Raw genomic sequence first — 25685 nt, forward strand, 5'->3', positions numbered from 1 at the left:
TTTTGTGGCAAAACCATTCTTACATTAAAACAAAAACGAATAAAAAAAAATGTTAAATAAACGCCAACAAATAACAAAATGTATTTTAAGTCATAAATTTTATTCTTGATTATCTTTTTGGCGTCTTGGCAATTTTTGCTTCTACGGCGGACAATAGTTTCTCATCAACAAAGTCTTTCATAGTTGTTTTCTTTCATTCTTACTCCTTTCCTTCCCATTTTTTTGCTTTGTTTCATTTTCAGATACTGCCTGGGAATATTAACACTTATAGCGAAGTTGAGAATATATTGCATCCCGTCATCTATGCATCGAAAGTTCGTATCTATCCCTATAGCCAATATGATCGGACGGTTTGTCTGAGAGCTGAAGTGGTGGGATGTCCATGGGAAGGTAAGTTTTAAGTTTATGTTGTTTTTTTTTTTTTTTTTTTTTTTTTTTTTTTTTTTAATGTCTCATTGTTGCCAGTTATTGTGGAAAAAAAAAGTTAAAGTGCATCAAGTTGGGCCACGATGAATCTTATATACCCTCCACCATCAATCGCATGGAATATGATCATGGTATGGCTTTTTTAAAATATATATAGGAGCTCAAGTTATGGACCGATGTGGACCGTACTGTTAGAAGTCATAATAAGTAAAAGTTCGGCTGTAGCGAATCTTCTGAACCCTCCACCATGGATCGCATTTGTCAGGTTCTTTCGATGGTTTCTCTTTACAGGCAGAAACTAAAGAAATTTTCAGTGAAATCGTATCATAAATGAGCCTATTATGGCCCCGAAACCTTAAATCGAAAGATCAGTCTATATGGCAGCGATATCCAAATCTGGACTGATCTGAGCCAAACTGAAGAAGAATGTCGAAGGGCCCAACACAACTTACTGTCCCAAATTTCGGCGACATCAGACAATAAATGCGCCTTTTTTGGCCCCAAAACTTTAAATCGGCGGATCGGTCTATATAGCAGCTATATCTAAATCTGGACCGATATGGGCCAAACTGCCGAAGAATGTCGAAGGGCCTAACACAACTCACTGTCCCAAATTTCAGCGAAATCGGATAATAAATGTGGCTTTTATTGGCCTGAGACCCTAAATCGGAGGATCAGTCTATATGGCAGCTATATCCAAATCTGGACCGATCTAGGCCAAATTGACGAAAGATGACGAAGTGCCTAACACAACTCACAGTCCCAAATTTCAGCAAAATCGGTTGATAAATGTGGCTTCTATGGGCCTTAGATCCTAAATCGGAGGATCGGTCTATATGGCAGCTATATCCAAATCTGTACCGATCTGGGCCAAATTGACGAAGGATGTCGAAGTGGCTAACACAACTCACTGTCCCAATTTCAGCAAAATCGGATAATAAATGTGGCATTTATGGGCCTAAGACCCTAAATCGGCGGATCGGTCTATATGGGGGCTATATCAAGATATAGTCCGATATAGCCCATCTTCGAACTTAACCTGCTTATGAACAAAAAAAGAATCTGTGCAAAGTTTCAGCTCAATATCTCTATTTTTAAAGACTGTAGCGTGATTTCAACAGACAGACGGACGGACATGTCTTGATCGTCTTAGATTTTTACGCTGATCAAGAATATGTATACCTTATAGGCTCGGAAATGGATATTTCGATGTGTTGCAAACGGAATGACAAAACGAATAAAAACAAGTAAAAGCGTGCTAAGTTCGGCCGGGCCGAATCTTATATACCCTCCACCATGGATCGCATATGTCGAGTTCTTTTCCCGGCATCTCTTCTTAGGCAAAAAAAGGATATAAGAAAAGATTTGCTCTGCTATTAGAGCGATATCAAGATATGGTCCGTTTTGGACCACAATTAAATTATATGTTGGAGACCTGTGTAAAATGTCAGCCAATTCGAATAAGAATTGCGCCCTTTGTGGGCTCAAGAAGTAAAATAGAGAGATCGATTTATATGGGAGCTGTATCCGGCTATGGACCGATTCAGACCATAATAAACACGTATGTTGATGGTCATGAAAGAATCCGTCGTACAAAATTTCAGGCAAATCGGATAACAATTGCGACCTCTAGAGGCTCAAGAAGTCAAGATCCCAGATCGGTTTATATGACAGCTATATCAGGTTATGAACCGATTTGAACCATATTTGGCACAGTTGTTGTACATCATAACAAAATACTACGTGCCAAAACTCATTCAAATCGGATAGGAATTGCGCCCTCTAGAGGCTCAAGAAGTCAAGACCCAAGATCGGTTTATATGGCAGCTATATCAGGTTATGGAACGATTTGAACCATACTTGGCACAGTTGTTGGATATCATAACAAAACACGTCGTGCAAAATTTCATCCCAATCGGATGAGAATTGCGCACTCTAGAGGCTCAAGAAGTCAAGACCCAAGATCGATTTATATGGCAGCTATATCAGGTTATGGACCGATTTGAACCATACTTGGCGCAGTTGTTGGATATAATAACAAAACACGTCGTGCAAAATTTCATCCCAATCGGATGAGAATTGCGCACTCTAGAGGCTCAAGAAGTCAAGACCCAAGATCGGTTTATATGGCAGCTATATCAGGTTATGTACCGATTTGAACCATACTTGGCACAGTTGTTGGATGTCATAACAAAACACTTGATGCAAAATTTCATCCCAATCGGATAAGAATTGCGCCCTCTAGAGGCTCAAGAAGTCAAGATCCAAGATCGGTTTATATGGCAGCTATATCAGGTTATGGACCGATTTGAACCATACTTGGCACAGTTGTTGGATGTCATAACAAAACACGTCGTGCAAAATTTCATTCCAATCGGATAAGAATTGCGCTCTCTAGAGGCTCAAGAAGTCAAGACCCAAGATCGGTTTATATGGCAGCTATATCAAAACATGGACCGATATGGCCCATTTACAATACCAACCGACCTACACTAATAAGAAGTATTTGTGCAAAATTTCAAGCGCCTAGCTTTACTCCTTCGGAAGTTAGCGTGCTTTCGACAGACAGACGGACGGACGGACGGACGGACGGACGGACGGACGGACGGACGGACAGACGGACGGACATGGCTAGATCGACATAAAATTTCACGACGATCAAGAATATATATACTTTATGGGGTCTCAGACGAATATTTCGAGTAGTTACAAACAGAATGACGAAATTAGTATACCCCCCATCTTATGGTGGAGGGTATAAAAAAAGAATCTGTGCAAAATTTCAGTTCAATATCTCTATTTTTAAAGATTGTAGCGTGATTTCAACAGACAGACGGACTGGCCGAATCTTATATACCCTCCACCTTGGAATGCATTTGTCGATTTCTTTGCGCGGCATCTCGGTGTATAGGTAAACAAAGAATAATGAGTAAGAACTGTTATGCTTTTGGAGTTATATCAAATTCCTGTTCGATTCGGACCATAAGTGAATGAATATTTCAGTTCATTCGGATAAGAATTGCGCACTGTCGGGGCTCAAGAAGCAAAACCCGGAGATCGGTTTATATGGGAGCTGTATCAATCTATATATCGATTCTGACCATATTGGGTACATATGTTGAAGGTCATGGGAAAAGCGGTTGTACAAAATTTCTGCCATATCGGATAAGAATTGCGCCCTCTAGAGGCTCAAGAAGTCAAGACCCAAGATCCGTTTATATGGCAGCTATATCAAAACATTTACCGATATGGCCCATTTACAATACCAACCGACCTGCACTAATAAGAAGTATTTGTGCAAAATTTCATAGAAAAATACGAGTCTGTGCAAGTGTTCAACTCAATATCTCAGTTTTTATACCCACTACCATTGAATGGGGGTATACTTATATATTTATTCCGTTTGTAACATCTCGAAATATTCGTCTAAAACCCCATAAAGTATATATATTCTTGATCGTATCGACATTCTAAATCGATCTAGCCATGTCCGCCCGTCCGTCTGTCGAAATCACGATAGCGGTCGAACAAGAATAGCTAACCGCTTTTAATTTTGAACAGTTTCTTAATATTGATGTAGGTCGTTGGGGATTGAAAATGGGCCATATCAGTTCAGATTTGTGTAATGCTCCCATATTAACCGATCTCCCTATTTAAGTTCTTGAACCCCTGGAAACCACAATTTTTGTTCGATTTGGCTTAAATTTTGCCTATGACTTCCAACAACTGTGCAACTGAATCGGTCTGTAACTTGATATAGCTCCCATATAAACCTATCTCCCGATTTAAACTTCTTGGTCCTTACAAGCCCCAATTTTGGTCTGATCTAGCCATGTCCGCCCGTCCGTCTGTCGAAATCACGATAGCGGTCGAACAAGAATAGCTAACCGCTTTTAATTTTGAACAGTTTCTTAATATTGATGTAGGTCGTTGGGGATTGAAAATGGGCCATATCAGTTCAGATTTGTATAATGCTCCCATATTAACCGATCTCCCTATTTAAGTTCTTGAACCCCTGGAAACCACAATTTTTGTTCGATTTGGCTTAAATTTTGCCTATGACTTCCAACAACTGTGCAACTGAATCGGTCTGTAACTTGATATAGCTCCCATATAAACCTATCTCCCGATTTAAACTTCTTGGTCCTTACAAGCCCCAATTTTGGTCTGATTAGGCTGAAAATTTGAATGTGGTGTTTCGTTACGACTTGTTCCAATTGCGCCAAATAGGGTCCAAATCAGTCTATAATCTGATATAGTTGTGCCAAATACGGTTCGAATCGGTCTATAACCTGATATAGCTCCCATATAAACAGATCTACCGATTTGACTTCTTAAGCCCTTACAAGCCGCATTTTTTGTCAGATTTGCATGTGGTGTTCCGTTACGACTTCTAACAACTGTGGCAAATACGGCCTAAATCGGCCTATAACCTGATACAGCTCCCACAATAACCGATCTCGCGATTTAATATCTTGAGTCCTTACAAGCCGCAATTTTTGTCCGATTTAGCTGAAATTTTGCATGTGAAGCTCTTTTATGACTTCCAACAACTGCTCTAAATACGGTCCAAACCAGTCTACAGCCTGATATGGCTCCCATATAACCTGATCTCCTGATTTGACTTCTTGAGCTCTTACAAGCCGCAATTTTTGTCCGATTTGACTGAAATTTTGCATGCGGTGTTTCGTTATGACTCTCAACAACTGAGCCAAATACGGTCAAAAACAGTTTATAATCTGATATAGTTGTGCCAAGTATTGCAATTATCGGTCTATTACCTGATATAGCTTCCATATAAACCGAACTCCCGATTAAACTTCATGAGACCTTCTAAGACACAATTTTTGTCCGATTTGGCTGAAATTTTCCATGTAGAGTTCCGTTATGACTTTCAACAACTGTGCCAATAACTGCATAAATCGGCCTATAACCTGATATAGCTCCCATATTAACCGAACTCCCGATTTGACTTCTTGATCCCTTACATGCCGCAAATTTTGTCCGATTTGGCAGAGAATTTTTATGCGCTGTTCTGTTACGACTTCCAACAATTGTGCCAAATAAGGTCTAAATCAGTCTATAACCTGATATAGCACCCATGAAAACCGGTCTCTCGATCATACTTGTTCGGTTCCTAGAAACTTTAATTTTTGTTGGTTCAACAGAGGTATCGGAAGCAAAGAACTTCACACATGCAATCCATGGTGAAGGGTATACAAGATTCCGTACAGCCAAACCTAACACATGTTTACTTGTTTGTTTTAAATAATTATATGGAATAGAATTGTCTTAGTGTGGGTGTAGGTAGGTGTTTGCTTGAACACCCCAAACGTGGAAAAGTTAATTTCGGCAGCAGGTATTCTTTTTAAGGCATTTTTGAGAGTATTCTAACCAGATGTACTTATTTGCATTGTTAAATAACTCAAAATAAATACAAAACAATGCCAAATAATTCACTACAAGCAAACAAGTCAAACCGTATTATCTTCGACTGTGACTGAACTTTGGCTACCCACTACCATAGTTATAATAAATTTATTAGTATACCCTACACCAATACTGTGGTGCAGGTTATAATACCTTTAGTTTACTTGTTTGAAACACCCAGAAGGGAGAGAGCTATGCCCTTTGAGAAGTATACTGATAGACTCATGATCACTTCCTGATTCAATTTATGATGGTAACAGATTCAAAGTTTAGCGAAATCTGGTAGTTAATGCGCCTTTTATAGGTTTAGGACCCTCAAGTGGCAGATCGGTCAATATAGTAGCTACATATTAATATGTTCGAATGTGGATCATACTCGGTTCAAACATGGAGAAGCCTAGTGCAACTCATGGTTCCAAATTTTAGTGTACTCGGGTAACACATGAGGCTTTTGTTGGATTAAGACCTCATATCACCAGATAGGTCTATATGTTAGCTACATCCAAATGTGGTCTAATCTGGATCATATTCGGTTCGGATATCGGGAAGATAATAAATATGATATTTATGGGCCACTGGAGGCCACTGTAGCGCAGGGGTTAGCATGTCCGCCTATGACGCTGAACGCCTGTGCGAATCCTGGCGAGAACATCATGAACTTTTTCAACGGTGTTTATCCCTTCCATATACTGGCGACATTTGGGAGGTACTGTACCATTTGGTATGGAAGCCGTGTAAAAACTTCTCCAAAAAGACTCGGACTCGGCTATAAAATGGAATTCCCTTATCATTGAGCTTAAAACTTGAATCGGACAGCACTCACTGATATGTGAGAAGTTCCTTAACGAAATGTTCATGGGCAAATCTGCATTGCATATTTATGGTCGTCAGTCCATGATACGGTAGATCGGTCTATATGACAGCTATAAATAAAAAAGGTCCGATCAAAGCCTCAGTATAACTTACTGTTCAAAAAATTCAGCGAAATTTATACTACTGCTATATATAAATTTAGACCGATCAGAACTACATTTGGCGTCAATGTCATTGCTTTAAGTTTCAGCCAAATCGGTCAACAAAAGCAACTTTTATGGGGTTAAGAGCTTTAATTGGTAGATCGGCCTATATTGCATCTGTATCTAATAATTGTCGTAAGTCAACCATACGCTGTTTGGAAATCGAGAGGCCATTGTTCTAAATTTCAGCAAATCGGGTATAACGAAAGATCTGTCTATCTATAGCTATATATCTTCCGATCGAGACCAATTATGACAAGGATATCGAGTCAGTTTGAATTGTATTGCCCGGCCGACACGGGATAACTATGAGCACCACACAGGCTGAAAGTTTGAGCTCCGACTTGTGTGGTATCCAACGTTACCACGGGAAGCTTTGCTGAAAGCCACCGGGAGCGTCCACTGGTTGCGGATGGTGGAAAGCTCTGTTTTTATGCAAAGTAGCTGCAAATGCAAACGCGAGCAGTCAGCGATTTTCGAGAGTAGAGTCTCAGTGAGGAGTCAGGTGGCACTGGCTCTGAATTAAATACTGAGTGCCAATGATACTCGAGATGACAAGGCGAGTTATTGACGCCTTCAAATAACTAATGGCTAACATCAGCGTCTATTCTCAGGTAAGGGGCAGCTGGAGGCGAGCGTCGGATCTTAGAGCAAGCGGCTCGCCACAACGAGGGATACATGTGCTATCCCATAAAACCCATGCGGTAGGGGCGCTGGGCCAGGAAACCGCCCCCAGAAAACTATGAGAAACAAAGGAATATTAGAAACGGACTCCCACACCGTTGAGGACAAGCACAAACGAAAAAAGGACCATAATTTCCGGATCTGCAACTGGGATGTCCGCACTCTCTATAGAGAAGCTGCAGTGTACGCGCTGGCGGATGCATGAGAGAAGTACAAGGCAGATATTACCGCCTTACAGGAAGTGCGGTGGACTGGGAATGGTGTTACTACAACACGAAACGCTGATGAACTATGCTATAGCTGCCACAACACGAGACAAGAATTTGGCTGTGGCTTTGTGGCTAGTCGAACACTGAAACACCTTGTCTCAAGCTTTACTCCGGTGGATGAGAGGCTAGTCACAATCCGCATAATAGCCAAATTCTGCAACATCAGCCTTATTTGTGTCCATGCCCCGACGGAAGACAAGGACGAGCATACCAAGGATATTTTCAAAGAGCTTCTAGAGAATAAGATCGCGGCCCTACCTATTATATTAAAATCGTTCTGGGAAATTTTAATGCAAAGATAGGGAAGGAAGACATCTTTGGCCCAACATTCGGAACGCCTAGCCTCCACGAGATAACGCCCACTAATGGGTTGAGGCTGATATATTTCGCCGCTGCAAAAAAACATGGTAGTTAGCAGCACCAGATTTAAACATAAAAATATTCACAAAGCCACATGGTTGTCACCCGATCAAAACACGAGGAACGAAATTGATCACGTTCTGACAGATGGAGGGCATTCACCCATCGTGTTAGATGTACTATCGATCCGTGGAGCGAATATAGATTCGCATCATTACCTTGTTGCAGCAAAGGTTCGAACCCATTTGAACATGGCGAGGAAAGTACGATCTGACTCTGCACGGAAGCTGGACATTGAAAAGCTGCAAACACAACAAATGGCAGCGACATACTCAACTCGACTGACCCAACTGCTTGATTAAAGCACTCCCTGTTCCGATGATATAATGGAGCAGTGGGAAACTATTGCCCACTCCAGGGAAATTCCCGCGGAATCCGTACTTGGGTATCGGAAGCCTCCTCAAAGAAACCCATGGTACGACCAAGAGTGTCGAGATGCTACTGAAGTCAAGAATGCGGCATATAGAGCAACTCTGCATTTAGTAGCAACGCGCCAGATGATAGAGAGGTGTCGGGAGAAAAGGAGAGCTCCCCTCGCATTCCGCAGAAAAAAAAAGATATGAAAAGACGTGAGTGTGAGCGAACTGAGATGTACATGAGTCATAATGAAGTCCGGAAATTCTACTAAAGAATTAAACATCAAACCGATGGCTTTGGTGCAGGCACATCCTCCTGCAGAGACAAAGAAGGAAAACTGGTAACTGACGCAGATGGCATACTGAGGATACGGAGAGAACATTTTACCCAACTGCTAGTGTCCGACGTTGGCGGCGAATAGGATACCGCAGAACCAATCAATGATGATGGTATAGAAAGTTTATCTCCTAGCCAGAATGAGGTCCAAGTAGCGGTGACCCGACTGAAGAACAACAAGACAGCAGGAGCCGACGGGTTACCCGCTGAACTATTTAAGACCGGAGGCGACACGCTGATAAGGTGTATGCATCAGCTTATCTGCGCAACCTCAGCAAGCTATCTCCCGTACACAAGAGAGGAGACAATGAATTAAACTTCAAACCGATGGCTTTGGTGCAGGCACATCCTTCTGCAGAGACAACGAAGGAAATCTGGTAACTGGAACAGATAACATGCTGAGGATAAGGAAAGAACATTTTACCCAACTGCTAGTGGCCGAACTTGACGGCGAAGAGGATACCGCAGAACCAATCCCTGATGATGGTATAGAATGTTTACCTCCCAGTCAGAATGAGGTCCAAGTAGCAGTGACCCGACTGAAGAACAACAAGACAGCAGGAGCCGACGGGTTACCCGCTGAACTATTTAAGACCGGAGGCGACACGCTGATAAGGTGTATGCATCAGCTTATCTGCGCATGCTGGCTAGAAGAACGCATACCCGATGATTGTAGCCTTAGCATACTATGTCCCATACACAAGAAAGGAGACAAGACGGAATGTGCCAACTACAGAGGAATAAGTCTCCTCCCCATTGCATACAAGATACTCTCGAGCGTTCTGTGTGAAAGATTGAAACCTAAAGTCAATGAGATAATTGGGCCCTATCAATGAGGCTTTAGAACTGATAAGTCCACCCTAGACCAGATATTCACACTGCGCCATATCCAAGAAAAGACCCGAGAAGAGCAAATCAACACCTACTATATCTTTGTTGACTACAAAGACGCTTTTGATACTCCTTTACGTACAAATGTAATTCAAGCCAAATCTGAGTTTGGTATCCCTGCAAAATTAATAAGACTCTGCAGGATGACACTTGCTGATATGCGTTCCTCAGTAAGAATAGGAAAGAATCTCTAGGAATCATTTAAAACCAAACGAGGTCTCAGACAAGGAGGCATTCTATCGTGTGATCTCTTCAATATCCTACTGGAGAAGATTATACGAGATGAAGATGTGAATAGATATGGCACACTAATCACATGCTACTCGCCTATGCCGATGAAATCGACATAATACTTCGGTCACCGGAAATAATAACCGCAGCCTTTGAAAGAACCGAAAGAGAGTCAGTGAAAATGGGTCTGGCAGTTAATGGAGATAAGACTAAATGGATGGTTTCAACTCTCAAAACGCCTTGTAAAACCGAGCAGATAACGAAAACGAAGAAAGTTAGGAATTACAACTTTGAGATAGTCGGCTACTTTATCTACCTCGGCACCGCCGTAACCGAAACGAATGACACCAGTTTTGAGATAAAGCGAAAAATAATACTGGCAAGCAGATGCTACTTTGGACAAAGTAAGCAGTTTAGAAACAAGGCCACCTCGCGACACTGACACTGATACTACCCATGTTGTTATATGGTTCTAAGACATTGGTACTTGTGATAGCAGATGGGGCAGTGCTTGGTGTATTTCAGAGAAAGATTCTTCGTAAAATATATGGACCAGTTTTCGTTAACGTAGATTATAGGCGAACTAAGATCCACGAGCTGTATGAGCTGTATGACGACGATAGCATAGTTCCCCGTATCAAAACACAACGGCTGCGTTGGCTAGGTCATGTTGAGAGAATGAATGAAGAAGGTCCAGCAAAGAAGTCTTTTGAAGGCAAACATGGTGGTACACGCAAACCGGGAAGACCAAAAGCCCGATGGAAAGATCAAGTGGTGGGAGACACCTCGAAACTTGGTGCTCAGGAGTACTACCCAAATATAAAAGTTGATCGGGACAATATGGGATTGAAATGAAGGGTATTCAAAAGTAGAGTACGAATTTCATAATAAAAGTTGGGTCCAAGTACCTGGGGGGCCCCCCCGGCCGCATATCCTTTAAAAGAGGTTTATTTGACGATCATGAAAATATGGGACTCAAATGAAAGGTATTGAGGAGTTGAATATGAATATGGCCAGGAAGTAGGAATGGCTTTATAATTTATTGACAACGGAAGGGGTCGGATCCTCCACCGTTACCCCAAAAACACCACCCAAAATCAAAAGTGGGCCGATTATGACAATAGGGGTTTCAAATGAAAGAAAGGGAGTAGCGAGCGTAGATGGGAAACAAATTCATGTCGAAGTATAGGGGACCATTATGGGCACATTAGCCAATCACGGTTATATGGGACTCGATTTGTTTGTTCCGTATAGACTGAAAAAAGGGAAAACTGATTTTCTCGAAATTTTCGTATATAGTGTGGGTTGGTCTGGAACGAAACATAGGCTATATAATTTTTCGATATCGAAAGGGGGACGGACCTTCCCCAAAAGTGGACTGATTATGACAAAAGAGGTTTCAAATGAAAGAAAGGGAGTAGCGAGCGTAGATGGGAAACAAATTCATGTTGAAGTATGGCGGACCATTATGGGCACATTAGCCAATCACGGTTATATGGGACTCGATTTGTTTGTTCCGTATAGACTTAAAAACGGCAAAAACGATTTTCTCGAAATTTTCGCATATTGTGTAGGTTGGTCTGGAAAGAAACATAGGCTATATAATTTTTCGATATCGGAAGGGGGACGGACCCTCCCCCTTATGCCAAAAACATATCCCAAAATCAAAAGAGAACCGATCAGGACAATATAGGTATCAAATGAAAGGTATTGGAGAGTAGAATACGAATATGGTATTAATTTGAGCCTAAGTACCCATCGGGGGCCGCCGCAACCCAAAAACTCCCCCAAACGGACATATCGGACAATCATTTCATTATGGGGCTCAAATAAAATGTACCCGGAAGTATATTTCGAATCTGGCGTACAAAATCAGATCGAAGTATAAGGGGTCACGCCAACCCCTCAAAAAAGTCATTAGACCCATTATGACTATATGATACTTGGCTGAACCGATTTTCCTAAAATTTTCATAGATTGTGTACGTTTGTCTGGAAGGAAACATAGGCTATATAATTTTTCGATATCGGGTGGAGACGCATTCGGCTAGTAGCTCCCATATAAACCAATCTTGCGATTTTACTTCTTGAGCCTCTAAAGAGCGCAGTTATCAACCGATTTGGCTGAATTTTGCACTTTGAATTTTTCCCTAACTTTGTGTCAAATAAGGTCCGGATCGGTTCAAAACCTCATATAGCTCACATATAAACCGATCATCCGAATGTACTGCCAAAGCTCTTAGAGTTTCCAATTCTTACCCTGACTTATTGAGCAATTGCGGAAAGTATCCTTTTTACTTCGTATTACGATAAATCGTATATAAAACTAGAAAAATGCAATCCATGGTGGAGGGTATATAAGATTCGGCACGGACGAACTTAGCACGCTCTTACTTGTTTTCAATGACAAGACTGATATCCATATCAGGCTTTGATAGTCTTGCAAAATGCCCAACGGGACATAATTATTATGAATTTGAAGCTAATCGTGTCTTAGCACTTAATTTGTAAATTTAAGCAATATCAGCATCTATTATGCCTATCACAATATTTATCTACGCAAATGAGCACATCTACCAACTTGCTGATTGCATTGACTTGGACCACAGCCCAACCGTATGGTATCACATGAAAAGTAGATGTAAATTGAAACGGTTAAGAGGCTAAGCATTTGAGAGGCATGTAATTTTGCATAACAAAAATGTTAACGAAAATTTTATGTTATTGTAATTTTGCATGATTTCAGCGATTAAATTCATAAAAATGCCAGTTGTAGCCACATGTGCCACATGCAACAGCCAACACTCACTTTTTGCAATGCTTATTTTAAGCCATTCTCAAGTAGCAGCAGCACCACCACCATCGTGCCATAGCCATTGCAATTCAATCTTTTGCCAATCACGCCTTTCTGCTCAAGACTCCATATAATTTGCTTTACGAACAATTAAAACGTAATTCGTAAAGTGGTAAAGTGGCAGCCACCGTCAGTTTTCATATACGCCACCACTTTGCTGCAATTTTTTTTTTTTTTGTTTTTTTTTTGCTTTGTACATATTGTGGCAGCTTTAAAGGCTGCAATTCTTCCGCCAATCTTTTTAAATCTTTTTATAGTTGAAAAATACTATTTACATCCGGGAAACTGAAGGGGGCGCTGATCCGTTTTCAGACCACATTGTGGGACTCTGCATTAATAATATTTTACAAGTCTTAACTAGTTCCAACATAAGCGGCAGCAGAGTATGTGGTGGTAGAGAGAACAGTGGTTTTCAGTTATTTCTGTAGTAAACATTTATTTGGGAAGTTAGCTGAAGAAAAATAGTTTTTAAACGTCCTAGAATTAAAACAAAAATCGTTTCCATACTGTCCACATAACTCCTGGTAACTTTTGGGGCAATAATTGTTATGACCTATGACCTTTGCCTAAATAAACGTACATCAAGTACATCAAAACAAGGTATCGGCCGCCCAATCTTTTCTGCAGGGAATTATGTCATTGAACTTAAAGTTGTTATCAGCTAGATCGACTGCCTGACCATGATACAGTTCTGCATTCGGAGATCCATGTGACAACGGAATTCGTTTGGTGGTGTGGTGTTAACGCGAGGACGACGAATGTGAACATCTTTTCTGTTCCACTAAGGAACAGGGGCAAGCTTCTCATATATCAATGAGTGCAGTCAGATTCAAGTTTAAGCTCAATTATAAGGGGCCTCATTTTTATAGCCGAGTCCGAACGGCGTGACGCAGTGCGACACCTCGTTGGAGAGAAGTTTTTCATGGCATAGTACCTCACAAATGTTGCCAGTATTAGGAGGGCAAAACCACCGCTGAACATTTTTATAGCCTCCACCGTAGGATGGGGGTATAATTTCGTCATTATGTTTGTAACTACTCAAAATATTCATCTGAGACCCCATAAAGTGTACATATTCTTGATCGTCGTCACATTTTATGTCGATCCAGCCATGTCCGTCCGTCTGTCTGTCGAAAGCACGCTAACTATCGAAGGAGTAAAGCTAGCCGCTTTAAAATTTTGCACAAATACTTCTTATTAACGTAGGTCGGCTGGGATTGTAAATGGGCCATATCGCTCTATGTTTTGACATAGCTGCCATATAAACCGATCTTGGGTCTTGACTTCTTGAGCCTCTAGAGGGCGCAATTCGTATCCGATTGGAATTAAGTTTAGCACAACGTGTTTTCCTATAATATCCAACAACTTTGTCAAGTATGGTTCAAATCGGTCCATAACTTGATATAGCTGCCATATAAACCGATCTTGGGTCTTGACTTCTTGAGCCTCTAGAGGGCGCAATTCTTATCCGATTGGAATGAAATTTTGCATGACGTATTTTATTATGACTTTCAACAACTGTGCCATATAAGGTTCAAATCGCTTCATAACCTCATATAGCTGCCATATAAACCGATCTAAGATCTTGACTTCTTGAGCCTCTAGAGGTCGCAATTATTATCCGACGGATCCTCTCATGACCATCAGCTTTTGGGTTTATTATGGTCTGAATCGGTTTATAGCCCAATACAGCTGCCATATAAATCGATCTCTCTATATTGTACTTCTTGAGCCCCCAAACGGCACAATTCTTAATCGCATTGGTTGACATTTTACACAGGTCGCCAACATATAATTTATTTGTGGTCCGAACCGGACCATATCTTTATATCGTTCTAATAGCAGAGCAAATCTTTTCTTATATCTTTTTTTGCCTAAGAAGAGATGCTGGGAAAAGAACTCTACAAAAGCGATCCATGGTGGAGGGTATATAAGATTCGGCCCGGCCGAACTTAGCACGCTCTTACTTGTTTCTAATGGTCTCGCCAGGATTCGAACCTCTGCGCCACGGCGGCCTCTTTACGGACAGTAAACTGGGCATCAGGGCAATAACAACCAGGACGTGAACACAGTCTTACATGAAATTAAAGAATTTCATGTAAGACTGTGGAACAGCGAAATGGTTGATTGGACTTTGAAAATCCTATGGGGAGATCCAGACTGTGAGAAGATGAGCCTACTACAAAACCGACGTAAGAAGAAGGTCATAACGGGATACATAAGACTACGAGCTCATGCAGAATATATGTGGCAAGTGATGGCATGTGTAAACCATGTGGGGAAGATGATGGAGCTTGGAGCATTTCCTGTGTCATTGCCCGGCTAACGGACTCCGGCACCTTAGTGGGGACACAATACGAGACCAAGGTAGGGGAGTGCCATGGAAATCAATAAGGGATTTTGTTAGAAGCACGGAATTCCTGACTTGCTTTCTTGCTTTTTTTTATACCCACCACCGAAGGATGGGGGAGTTATCATTTTGTCATTTCCCTTGCAACACATCGAAATATCCATTTCCGACCCTATAAAGTATATATATTCTTGATCAGCGTAAAAATCTAAGACGATCCAGCCATGTCCGACAGTCTGTCCGTCTGGCTGCTGAAATCAAGCTACAGTCTTTAAAAATATAGATATTCAGCTGAAATTCTGTTTTTGTCCATAAGCCGGTTAAGTTCGAAGATGGGCTATATCGGACTATATCTAGATATAGCCCTCATGTAGACCGATCCACCGATTTTGGATCTAAGGCCCATTAAAGCCACACTTATTATCCGATTTTGCTGAAATTTAGGACAGTGAGTTGTGTTAAACCATTTCAATTTGGCCCAAATCGGTCCAGATTTGGATATAGCTGCCATATATACCGATCCGCCGATTTAGGGTCTTAGGCCCATAAGAGGCGCATTTATTGTCCGATATTGATATCGTTTTAAGGTTTTGAGCCCATAAAAAGCGCATTTATTATCCGATGTCGCCGATATTTGGGACAGTGGGTTACGTTAAGCCCCTCGAAATAATTCTGCAATATGGCACAGATCGGTCCAGATTTTGATATAGCTGCCATATAGGCCGAACTCTCGATTTAGGGTTGTGAGCCTATAAAAAGCGTATTTATTGTCCGATGTCGCCGAAAATTGGGATTGTGAGTTAAGTTAAGCCCCTCGACATACTTCTGCATTATTGCACCGATCGGTTCAGATTTGGATATAGCTGCCGTATAGGCCGAACTCTCGATTTAAGGTTTTGGGCCCATAAAAGGCGCACTTATTGTCCGATGTCGCCGAAAATTGGAACAGTGAGTTAAGTTAAGCCCCCCGACATACTTCTGAAATATGGCACAGATCGGTAAAGATTTGGTTTTAGCTGCCATGTAGGCCGAACTCTCGATTTAAGGTTTTGAGCCCATAAAAGGCGCATTTTTTTGTCCGATGTCGCCGAAAATTGGGACAGTGAGTTAAGATAAGCCCCTCAAAAAACTTCCGCAATATGGCACAGATCGGTCCAGATTTGGATATAGCTGCCATATAGACCGATCCCTCGATTTAAGGTTTTGAGCCCATAAAAGGAGTATTTATTGTCCGATGTCGCCGACATCGGACAATACTTCTGCATTATTGCACCGATCGGTTCAGATTTGGATATAGCTGCCATATAGACCGATCTCTCGATTTAAGGTTTTGAGCCCAAAAAAACGCACTTATTGTCCGATGTCGCCGAAAATTGGGACAGTGAGTTAAGTTAAGCCCCTTGACATACTTGTGCAATATGGCACAGATCGGTCCTGATTTGGGTATAGCTGTCATATAGACCGATCTCTCGATTTGGTTTTTGGGCACTTATTGTCCGAGTTTGCCCAAATTTGGGACAGTGTGTTGTGTTAGGCTTTTCGACATTTTTCTCAAACTTGGCCCAAATCGAGATATAGCTGCCATAGGGGCCGATATATCGATTTCAAATCTTGGCCCCATAAAAGGCGAATTTATAATCCAATTTCACTGAAATTTGACACAGTGACGTATGTTAGGCTTCTCGACATACGTGCTGTATATGGTTCAGATTAGTTAATTTTTAAATATAGCTACTAAAAAGACTAATATTAAGTTATCACAATTGCACAATGACAATGTACTTATTAATATTTGGTCCAAGTCTGAAAATGTTTCGATATAGCTGCTATGAGGCATAATCTATGCATTTTTCACGCTATTTTGACGAAAAGTGGTTTACATATATACCCGAGGTGGTGGGTATCCAAAGTTCGGCCCGGCCGAACTTAACACCTTTTTACTTGTTCGAAACTAGCAGTTTACTGACTTAGGTATATGCCCATGGTCGCATGGATCGCATTAATATTTGCCCCCTGTTTTCAACTCAAAGTGTTTTTGCTTCTTTTTCTTTCAATTTGCACCACTGTTCCATTGGTAGGTTTGTGGTTTTGGTTCTACTCCATATCATGTTGTTATGAATAATAGTGCAGCATGAGTTCAGTGATTACTTTTTGGTATTGCCAACATGAATTGCTGAAATTACAGATTTTCCAACCATTGTCGCTAGACGCTGCCGCACTGGCTTGCTGACTGGCTTTTGCTACTGCCACACTCTTTGTTCGCGCACATTCCTTGCATCTCTGGCAAATGGTTAAGATTCATGTTCAGGTGCTTAACAAACATGTTAAATCTTAAGTATGCATTTATGTTTTGGGCTTACAATTTTTTTTTGCGTTGTGCTTTTTACTCCATAAGTGTTACTTCCATGGCGAATGTGCTTTTATGCTTGAAAGATGTAGTAGTATATGAGGAAAAAACATGCCACATTTGTATATTCATGTGCCAAAATTGGCTTAAGAAATAGCTGCAACACCTAGAGCAGTAGTACATAAAAGCCAAGCAAATCTTGTATAGGCACACAGAGTTAAAACGGCATTAATTGAGAGCCGCACCGAACCTTTTATACCCACCACCGAAGGATGGGGGTGTATTTATACCTTATAGCCTTTTATATTGGGATACTTCAATAACCCTTTAACACTCCACGACGATCTATATTATCTTATAGAATCTGTGCGATATTACAGAGGAATTAGTTTGACTAATTTTGAAAAAAAGAAAGGACGGACAAAATATAGGCTGATTAGAAATAGTCGGCAATATTTCATTTACTTATGTTAAGTCTTGTTTATGAGGTGTTACAAATGGAATGACAAGATAAGTATAACTTCCATTATACGGTATTTGTTAAAATTTAGTTTGTATGAAAGACAACAAGGTCAACTTCCAACTTATTTAGCCGTATGGTAAAGTGAATACCTAAAGATTAACGCTCACTCATGCTTCAGCAAAGAGAATAATAATAAGAATATGTCATTATACCCTACACCACTACTGTGGTACAGGGTATTATTACTTAGTGAATAAGTTTGTAACACCCAAAAGGAAGAGAGATAGACCCATTGATAAGTATACCGATCGACTCAGAATCATTTTCTGATTCGATTAAGCTATGTCCGTCTGTCTGTCCGTCCGTCCGTCTGTCTGTCCGTCTGTCCATGTTAATTTGTGTACAAACTACAGGTCGCAATTTTCATCCGATCGTCTTCAAATTTGGTACAGGCATGTTTTTCGGCCTAGAGACGAAGCCTATTGAAATTGGAAAAAATCGGTTCAGATTTAGAAATAGGCCACATGAGGCATTTTATCACCATTCCTATGGGTGACCACCATCAATGACCTATTACGGATGCTGCCTGAGGAGGGATTGGAACCTGTCTTCTAAGGGGTAAGGATCCGAACCAGCTATGCAAAAGGACCAAAGGGTTTTGCATATGACTGATGAGTACACTGAAATACGCCTGTTCACGAGGAAGACGAAGGTGGGCCAATTTTACGCACCACGTTTCCTCAATAAGACGATTTCGATATCTGACAAGATCAAATACTTAGGGGTGATCTCGGACTGGAAACTGAATTGGAAGTGTCACATTCAGGAGCGTACTGAGAAGGCTCACAGATGTTGGGCACTATGTAGACGGGCCGTAGGCTCGAAATGGGACCTGAATCCTAGAATAGTCCACTGACTCTACAGGAGCGTGATAAGACCAATATTGACTTACGTCTCAGTAGTTTGGTGGACTGCTATGGAGAAAAGTGCAACATAAGGACCATACAACAGGTTCAGAGACATGTTGTCTTGGCATAGACGGAGCGATGAGGACCACGCCCACTAGGGCACTGGAGACTATTTTAGATGTCCGACCCATTGACATACAGATTAAGTGTGAGTCAACCAATGTGGCTATGAGACTTAAGGCGATGGGAGAATGGATTAAGGATAGGAGCAGCTCATATCATCGCGGTATAATCGAGGCGACGACAGGAAACCTGGAAGGAAGGGAAGAGGTTTCCGATCTGATACCTGAGATGAACCTTGAAGTCGAGTGCGAGGCACTGCTGCCATCGGCACAGTCTTGAATTGACGGAACCCTACTATTGCCATCTGGATGATCACGTTACACGGATGGATCAAAGCTAGGGGGCAGAGTGGGCCTGGGGGTTTACATTGAGAACTCAGGGACTGAGATCTGTTTTAGGCTGCCTGACCAAAATACGTTGCTGCAGGCGGAGATCCGGACGATCACGGATTGCGTGAAGTGGTGTGGTGCTAACGCGAGGACGTCAAGTGTTAACATCTTTGCCGATAGTAAAATTTCCAACCAGGACGGTAAGGTCACGAACAGTCTTGCAGTGTAAGAAGGAGATTACCACCTTTTCTGAAGATTGAAAAATCTGCATGATTTGGGTGCCGGGCCATAACATAGTAAGGGGAAATGAATGTGCAGACAATTTGGCGGCGAAGGCCAGAGGACTGCCGCCAATAAACCCGAAGCCTTTCGGGTCGACGCAGTCCGAGTTAAGAGAGTGGGCGACTAATACGCATGCAACATTGTAGAACAGAAAAGCGGTCGCTAGGACGGCGAAAATCCTATGGGGGGATCCAGATCGTGAGAAGACGAGGCTATTACTAAAAGGAAGCAAGAAGATGGTCAGTATAGCTATTGGTATCATAACGGGACACATAGGACTAAGAGCTTACTTATCTAAAATTGGTGCGGCAAGTGATAACATGTGTAGGGCATGTGGGGAAGATGATGAGACGTTGGAGCATTTCCTTTGTCATTACCCGGCTTCGGCGTCCAATAGATACCGGTATTAGGTGCATACACAGTATCAGACATGAACCTACTTAGGGGAGTGGTATTGAAAACAATTAAGGATTTTGTAAGTAGCACGGAATTACTAACTTAAAATTTTCTTTTTAGAGGTTACTTTATAGTTTTAAGAGCGCACAACAAGCCGATTACTTGCTTAGGTGTATGTGCATAGTGGCATGGGGCGGATTAATATCTGCACCCTCTTCTCAATCTAACCTAACCATCCGCTTTCTTAGCCTGGGTGCTAATTGTAGAAATGAAAGGTGATGCCCTGTTCGCTAAAGACATGCCGTCTTAATACGAAAACCGGTGCGTATGTTTCTGGAATGTCTCCTGAATAGTTTGCAGGCATTTTAAAAACCTACTGCACATCGTTGCGTCGCTGTATCAATTCTTAAAAGCTGTAGCGTGATTACATATGACGAAAATCTTATATACCCTCCACCATGGATCGCAATTATCGAGTTCTTTTCCCGGCATCTCTTCTTAGGCAAAAAAGATATAAGAAAAGATTTGCTCTGATATTAGAGCGATATCATAATATGGTACGGTTTGGACCACAATTAAATTATATATTGGAGACCTGTGTTAAATCCCTGCAAACTCGAATAAGAATTGCACCCTTTGGGGGCTCTAGAAGTAAAATAGAGAGATCGATGTATATGGGAGCTGTATCATGCTATAGACCGATTCAGACCATAATATACACGTATGATGATGGTCATGAGAGGATCCGTCGTACAAAATTTCAGGCAAATCGGATAATTGCGACACCTAGAGGCTCAAGAAGTCAAGATCCCAGAATGGTTTATTTGGCAGCTATATCAGGTTATGAACCGATCTGAAACATATTTGGGTCAATTGTCGGGAAGCTTAAAACTACTCACTCGGGAAGCTTAAAACTACTCACTGTTTCAAGTTTCAGCAAAATCGGATGAAAATAAAGTTTTTATGGGCATTAGACCTTTTATCGTCAGATCGGTCTATGTAGCAGCTATATCTAAGTATAGTTCTATCTGAACCATATTTGGGTCAGTTGTCGGGAAGCTAAAAACTACACACTGTTGCAAATTTCAGCGAAATCGGGTAATAAATAAAGCTTTTATGGTCTTCAGACCCTTCATCGGGAGATCGGTTTATATGGTAGCGATATCTAAATATAGTCCGATCTGAACCATATTTCGGTCATTTGTCGGGAAGCTTACAACTACTCACTGTTTCAAATTTCAGCAAAATCAGATGAAAAAAAGTTTTTATGGGCATCAGACCCTTTATCGTCAGATCGGTCTATATAACAGCTATATCCAAATATGATCCGATTTCGCCCGTTCAAGAACTTACCCAGCTTGCATCAAAAAGACGTAGCTGTGCCAAATTTCAGCTCAATATCTCAATTTTTTAAGGCTGTAGAGTGTTTACAACAGACGGACGGACAAACGGATCGGTGGATAGACGGACAGACACTCGGAAATCGGTAAATCGTCTTAGAATTTTACAACGATACGAAATACATATACTTTGTAGGGTCGGAAATTGACATTTCGATGTGTTGCAAAGGGAATGACTAAATGAATATAACTCCTATCCTACGGTGGTGGGTATAAAAAAGATAAAATTTAATATACAACTTTTTAATTTATTTTCGACATATTTATGGTACGGACAACTTAATACCATCTGACAACAGTAGAAAATGATTGCCACTTTTGCAAAAACTTTCTGCTATCAATATTCTAGCAGACTTTCTGTTGTTACATCAAAATTTAAATTAATTTTACTAACAAATTTCTCTGAGTGTAATCTTTTCGCAATATTGTAAACAAACCTTTAAGTTATAAAACCTAAAAGTTTAGATTACAAATTTAAGGAAATTTCTGTTCTTCTGTATTAAAAAAGAGGAAACAGCGGGGCATGCCTGGGGGGGTTAGTTCAAACTAATCTAAAATGTTTCCATTCATTCTTAGATTTCACACTTCATCTATAGATTTATAGAGACAATAGCATTTGTGAAACTATTTACAGAGATATTTGCCACAATGGTTTTTATTTCTGCATGCTCCAAATTCTATACATACCATATTTCCATGCAAACAGTTTCGTTGCCAAGGTTCTCGTAATTTTTATTTTCCTCTTTTCTATTTGCTATAATTAAATATGATAACGAAATTTATCGATTTCCTTTTCAATTCCCCCCCACCCACAAAAGTTTTGTGAAATACAATTTTTCCACAGTGCAAAAAAGAAACAAAAACCAATGCCACATTCATTCACAAATGTACAAATAATCTGATGTTGTAACATAACAAAAAGTACATAACATGAAATCTGATTTATTTGGTCACTATTTTTGTTTCTATTTTATTTCTCTAACTTTGACTAGATTGGCGGGGACGATACAAGTGTATGCTGCAAATAAATACAATTTCCGAAATTAGCCTCCACAGGGTGTGAAGGACCACAGTGATGGACATTTTCAATTGGGGTAACACGTATGGGATATTAAGCTTCTTTTTCCTAATGCAATCGAAAGTTTTGGCAACAAAGGAAACAAATATTGTCATGAATATTACCTAAGAGTCATAACTAGCTGGACAGGGCCCGCCCCTCTGCGCCTTCTTTCAAAACTGCAAACTTGCCCATGAACATTCCATTAAGGAACTGGGGCAAACTCCCGCAAATCAATGAGTGCTGTCCGATTCAATTTTAAGCTCAATGATAAGGGACCTCCTTTTTATACCCGAGTCCGAACGGCGTGCCACAGAGCGACTCCTCTATGGGGAGAAGTTTTTACATGGCAAATGACCTCACAAACGTCGCCAGCATTAGTATGAGATAACCAACCAGGCGCTCAGCGTCATAGGCGGATATGTTGACCTCTGTGCTACGGTGGCCTCCGCCTTGTTTCATTTTCTAATTATACCCACCACCATAGGATGGGGGTATTCAAATCTAGTCATTCCGTTTATAACACCTCGAAATAATAATTATCTGCGACCCCATAAAGTATACATATTCCGGATCGTCCCGTCATCCTGAGTCCATATTGCCATGTCTGTCCGTCTGTTTTTCGAAATCACGACAGCAGTCGAACGCGTAAAGCTAGCCGCTTTAAATTTTGAATAGATACTTCCTATTGATATAGGTCGTTGGGAATGCAAATAGGTCATATCGGTTTAGATTTGGATATAGCTCCTATATAAACCGATCTCCCGATTTGACTTCTTGAGCCCCCTAGAAGCCTCAATTCTCCTCCCACTTGAGTTATGACTTCCAACATCCATGCCAAGTATAAACCGAATCGGTCTATAAACAGATACAGCCCCCATATAAACCGATCGCCGGATTTGTCTTCTTGAGCCCTTAAAAGCCTCAATTAACATCCCATTTGGCGGAAATTCGGATCAAAGACTTAAGTAATGATATCCAACATTAAGTAAGATCTGAATCGGTCAAAGATCAAAGACTTAAGTAATGATATCCAACATTAAGTAAGATCTGAATCGGTCTATAAACAGATATAACCCCCATATAAACCGATCTTAGAATTTGAATTCTTGAGCTCTTAAAAGACTCATTCCTCATCCGATGTGCCTGAAGTTTGGAACAAAGGCTTGACCTATGACTTTTAACATCCATGCCAAGTAAGATCTGAATCGGTCTATAAACAGATATAACCCCCATACAAACCGATCCCCGGATTTGACTTTTTGAGCCCTTAAAGACTCATTTCTCATCAGATGTGGCTGAAGTTTGGAACAAAGAATGGAGTTATGACTGACCAACATCCGTGCCAAGTATAATTGGAATCGGTCTATAAACTGATATAGCCGACATATAAACATATCCCCGGATTTGGATTCTTAAGCCCTTAGAAGACTCAATTTTCATCCGTTTTTGATGAAATTTGGAACAAGAACTTGTGCAACGACTTTTAGTATCTATGCCAAGTGTGATTCAAATCGGCCTATAAGCAGTTATGGCCCCCATATAAACCGATCCCCCGATATGACTTCTTCAGTCCTAAGAAGCCTACATTTTTACCTGATTTGGCTGAAATTTGGTCAAAAACCCTACCTTATGACTTACAGCATCCATGCCATGTTTCATCCGAATCGGTCAATATGGTGATATAGACCCCCTAAGTACCGATATCCCGTTAAGACTCCTTGAGACCAACATAATTCAAATACAAACTTAGTTAATAAGTGTACATTTTCAGCGGAATCCATTGTGGCACCCATGCTTTAATTTGTTTTATCAGAGACTGCTTTTACTTGTTTCATCGGAGACCTATACTGGCACGGCCATGAAATAAGTCCTGTTTTGGCGTGCTGGTACGGTCTTTCAGTTCTTTCGCCCCAACATGGATGTCATATTGGTGCTCTACTCCCAAATACCTTTTATTTGAACCTTATATTGCTATGGTCGGTAAATATGCCCGTTTTGGGTTTTTTTTTTTTTTTTGGGTCAGACGGACCGTCATATATCAGATTCGTGCCCTAGTCTCAAATATCTTCCATTTGAGACCCATATTGTCATTATTGGTCTATATATCCATTTGGCGGGCATTGAAGGTGGGGAGGTCCCCCTAGATATCCCACCCTAAATAAAATTGCAAATTTTGTCCATGAACATTCTACTAAGAAACAAAGGCAAACTTCTCACATATCAATGAATGCAATTCGATTCAATTTTAAGCTCAATGATAAGGGGTCTTCTTTTTATAGCCGAATTCGAACGGTGTGCCGTAGTGTGACACCTCCTTGGAGAGAAGTTTTACATGGCATAGTACCTCACAAATGTTGCCAGCATTAGGAGGGGAAAACCACCGCTGAAAATTTTTTTTCTGATGGTCTCGTCAGGACTCGAACCCAAGCGTTCAGCGTCATAGGCGGATATGCTAATCTCTGCGCTACGGTGGCCTTCCACCCCAAATAAGGATACCAAATATCTGGTTTTGAGTTATTATAAACAATCCACATTTCGCTTAAATCGCCCCACTCCAAGATCTGGCGTGTTTGAAAATAGGGTAAGGGGAGGGTCCGCCCATTAAAGTTTGGATGTTAGTTCTACTTCATTCTCATGGTTTTGGTGTTGGATTGGAATAGTCAAACCCTTTGCCCCGAAAGCGGATATCAGATTCATACTCAACTCCCAAAAACCATATTTCAGGAATACATTGTTATAGTCGGGGTATATGTGTGGTTCAGGCGGAGTTTATGGGGTGAGATGACCCCCTAACAATTTTCCTCTAAATTGGATATCAAATTCGATTACTACTATCAAATGCCCATTATTGCCTTAGTGGACAAACATGGCCAGTTTGAATGGAATTTAGGAGGCGGATCCTGAAATATTATCAACATCGTGCTAGAACACTATTTTGTTTGAGCCCCTTAATGTCATGCAGTTTGAAGGTGGCGATCAAGATATGTAGGGTTACGGATAACGTTCAGATGTTGGACATTCATGCCTGTTTTGGGGTTGGGGAGGCTCCGTAGACACCTCGAAATGAATTCTTATACTAGATGTGTACCCAGTTTCCAAACACCCTTCATTTGA

At 41.0% G+C, this 25685-nt stretch overlaps 1 protein-coding gene across 1 annotated transcript in view; it reads left to right on the top strand.

Annotated features, from left to right (window-relative positions):
- Positions 1-25685, top strand: part of LOC106085304 (epithelial discoidin domain-containing receptor 1) — a 903344-nt gene that overhangs the window by 267081 nt on the left and 610578 nt on the right. The window contains exon 4 of the mRNA XM_059364462.1: positions 243-390. Within this exon, the coding sequence (XP_059220445.1) occupies positions 243-390 (148 nt within the window). The remainder of the gene's footprint in view (positions 1-242; positions 391-25685) is intronic.

This window comes from Stomoxys calcitrans, chromosome 3 (assembly GCF_963082655.1).
Source record: "Stomoxys calcitrans chromosome 3, idStoCalc2.1, whole genome shotgun sequence".
NCBI lineage: Eukaryota > Metazoa > Arthropoda > Insecta > Diptera > Muscidae > Stomoxys > Stomoxys calcitrans.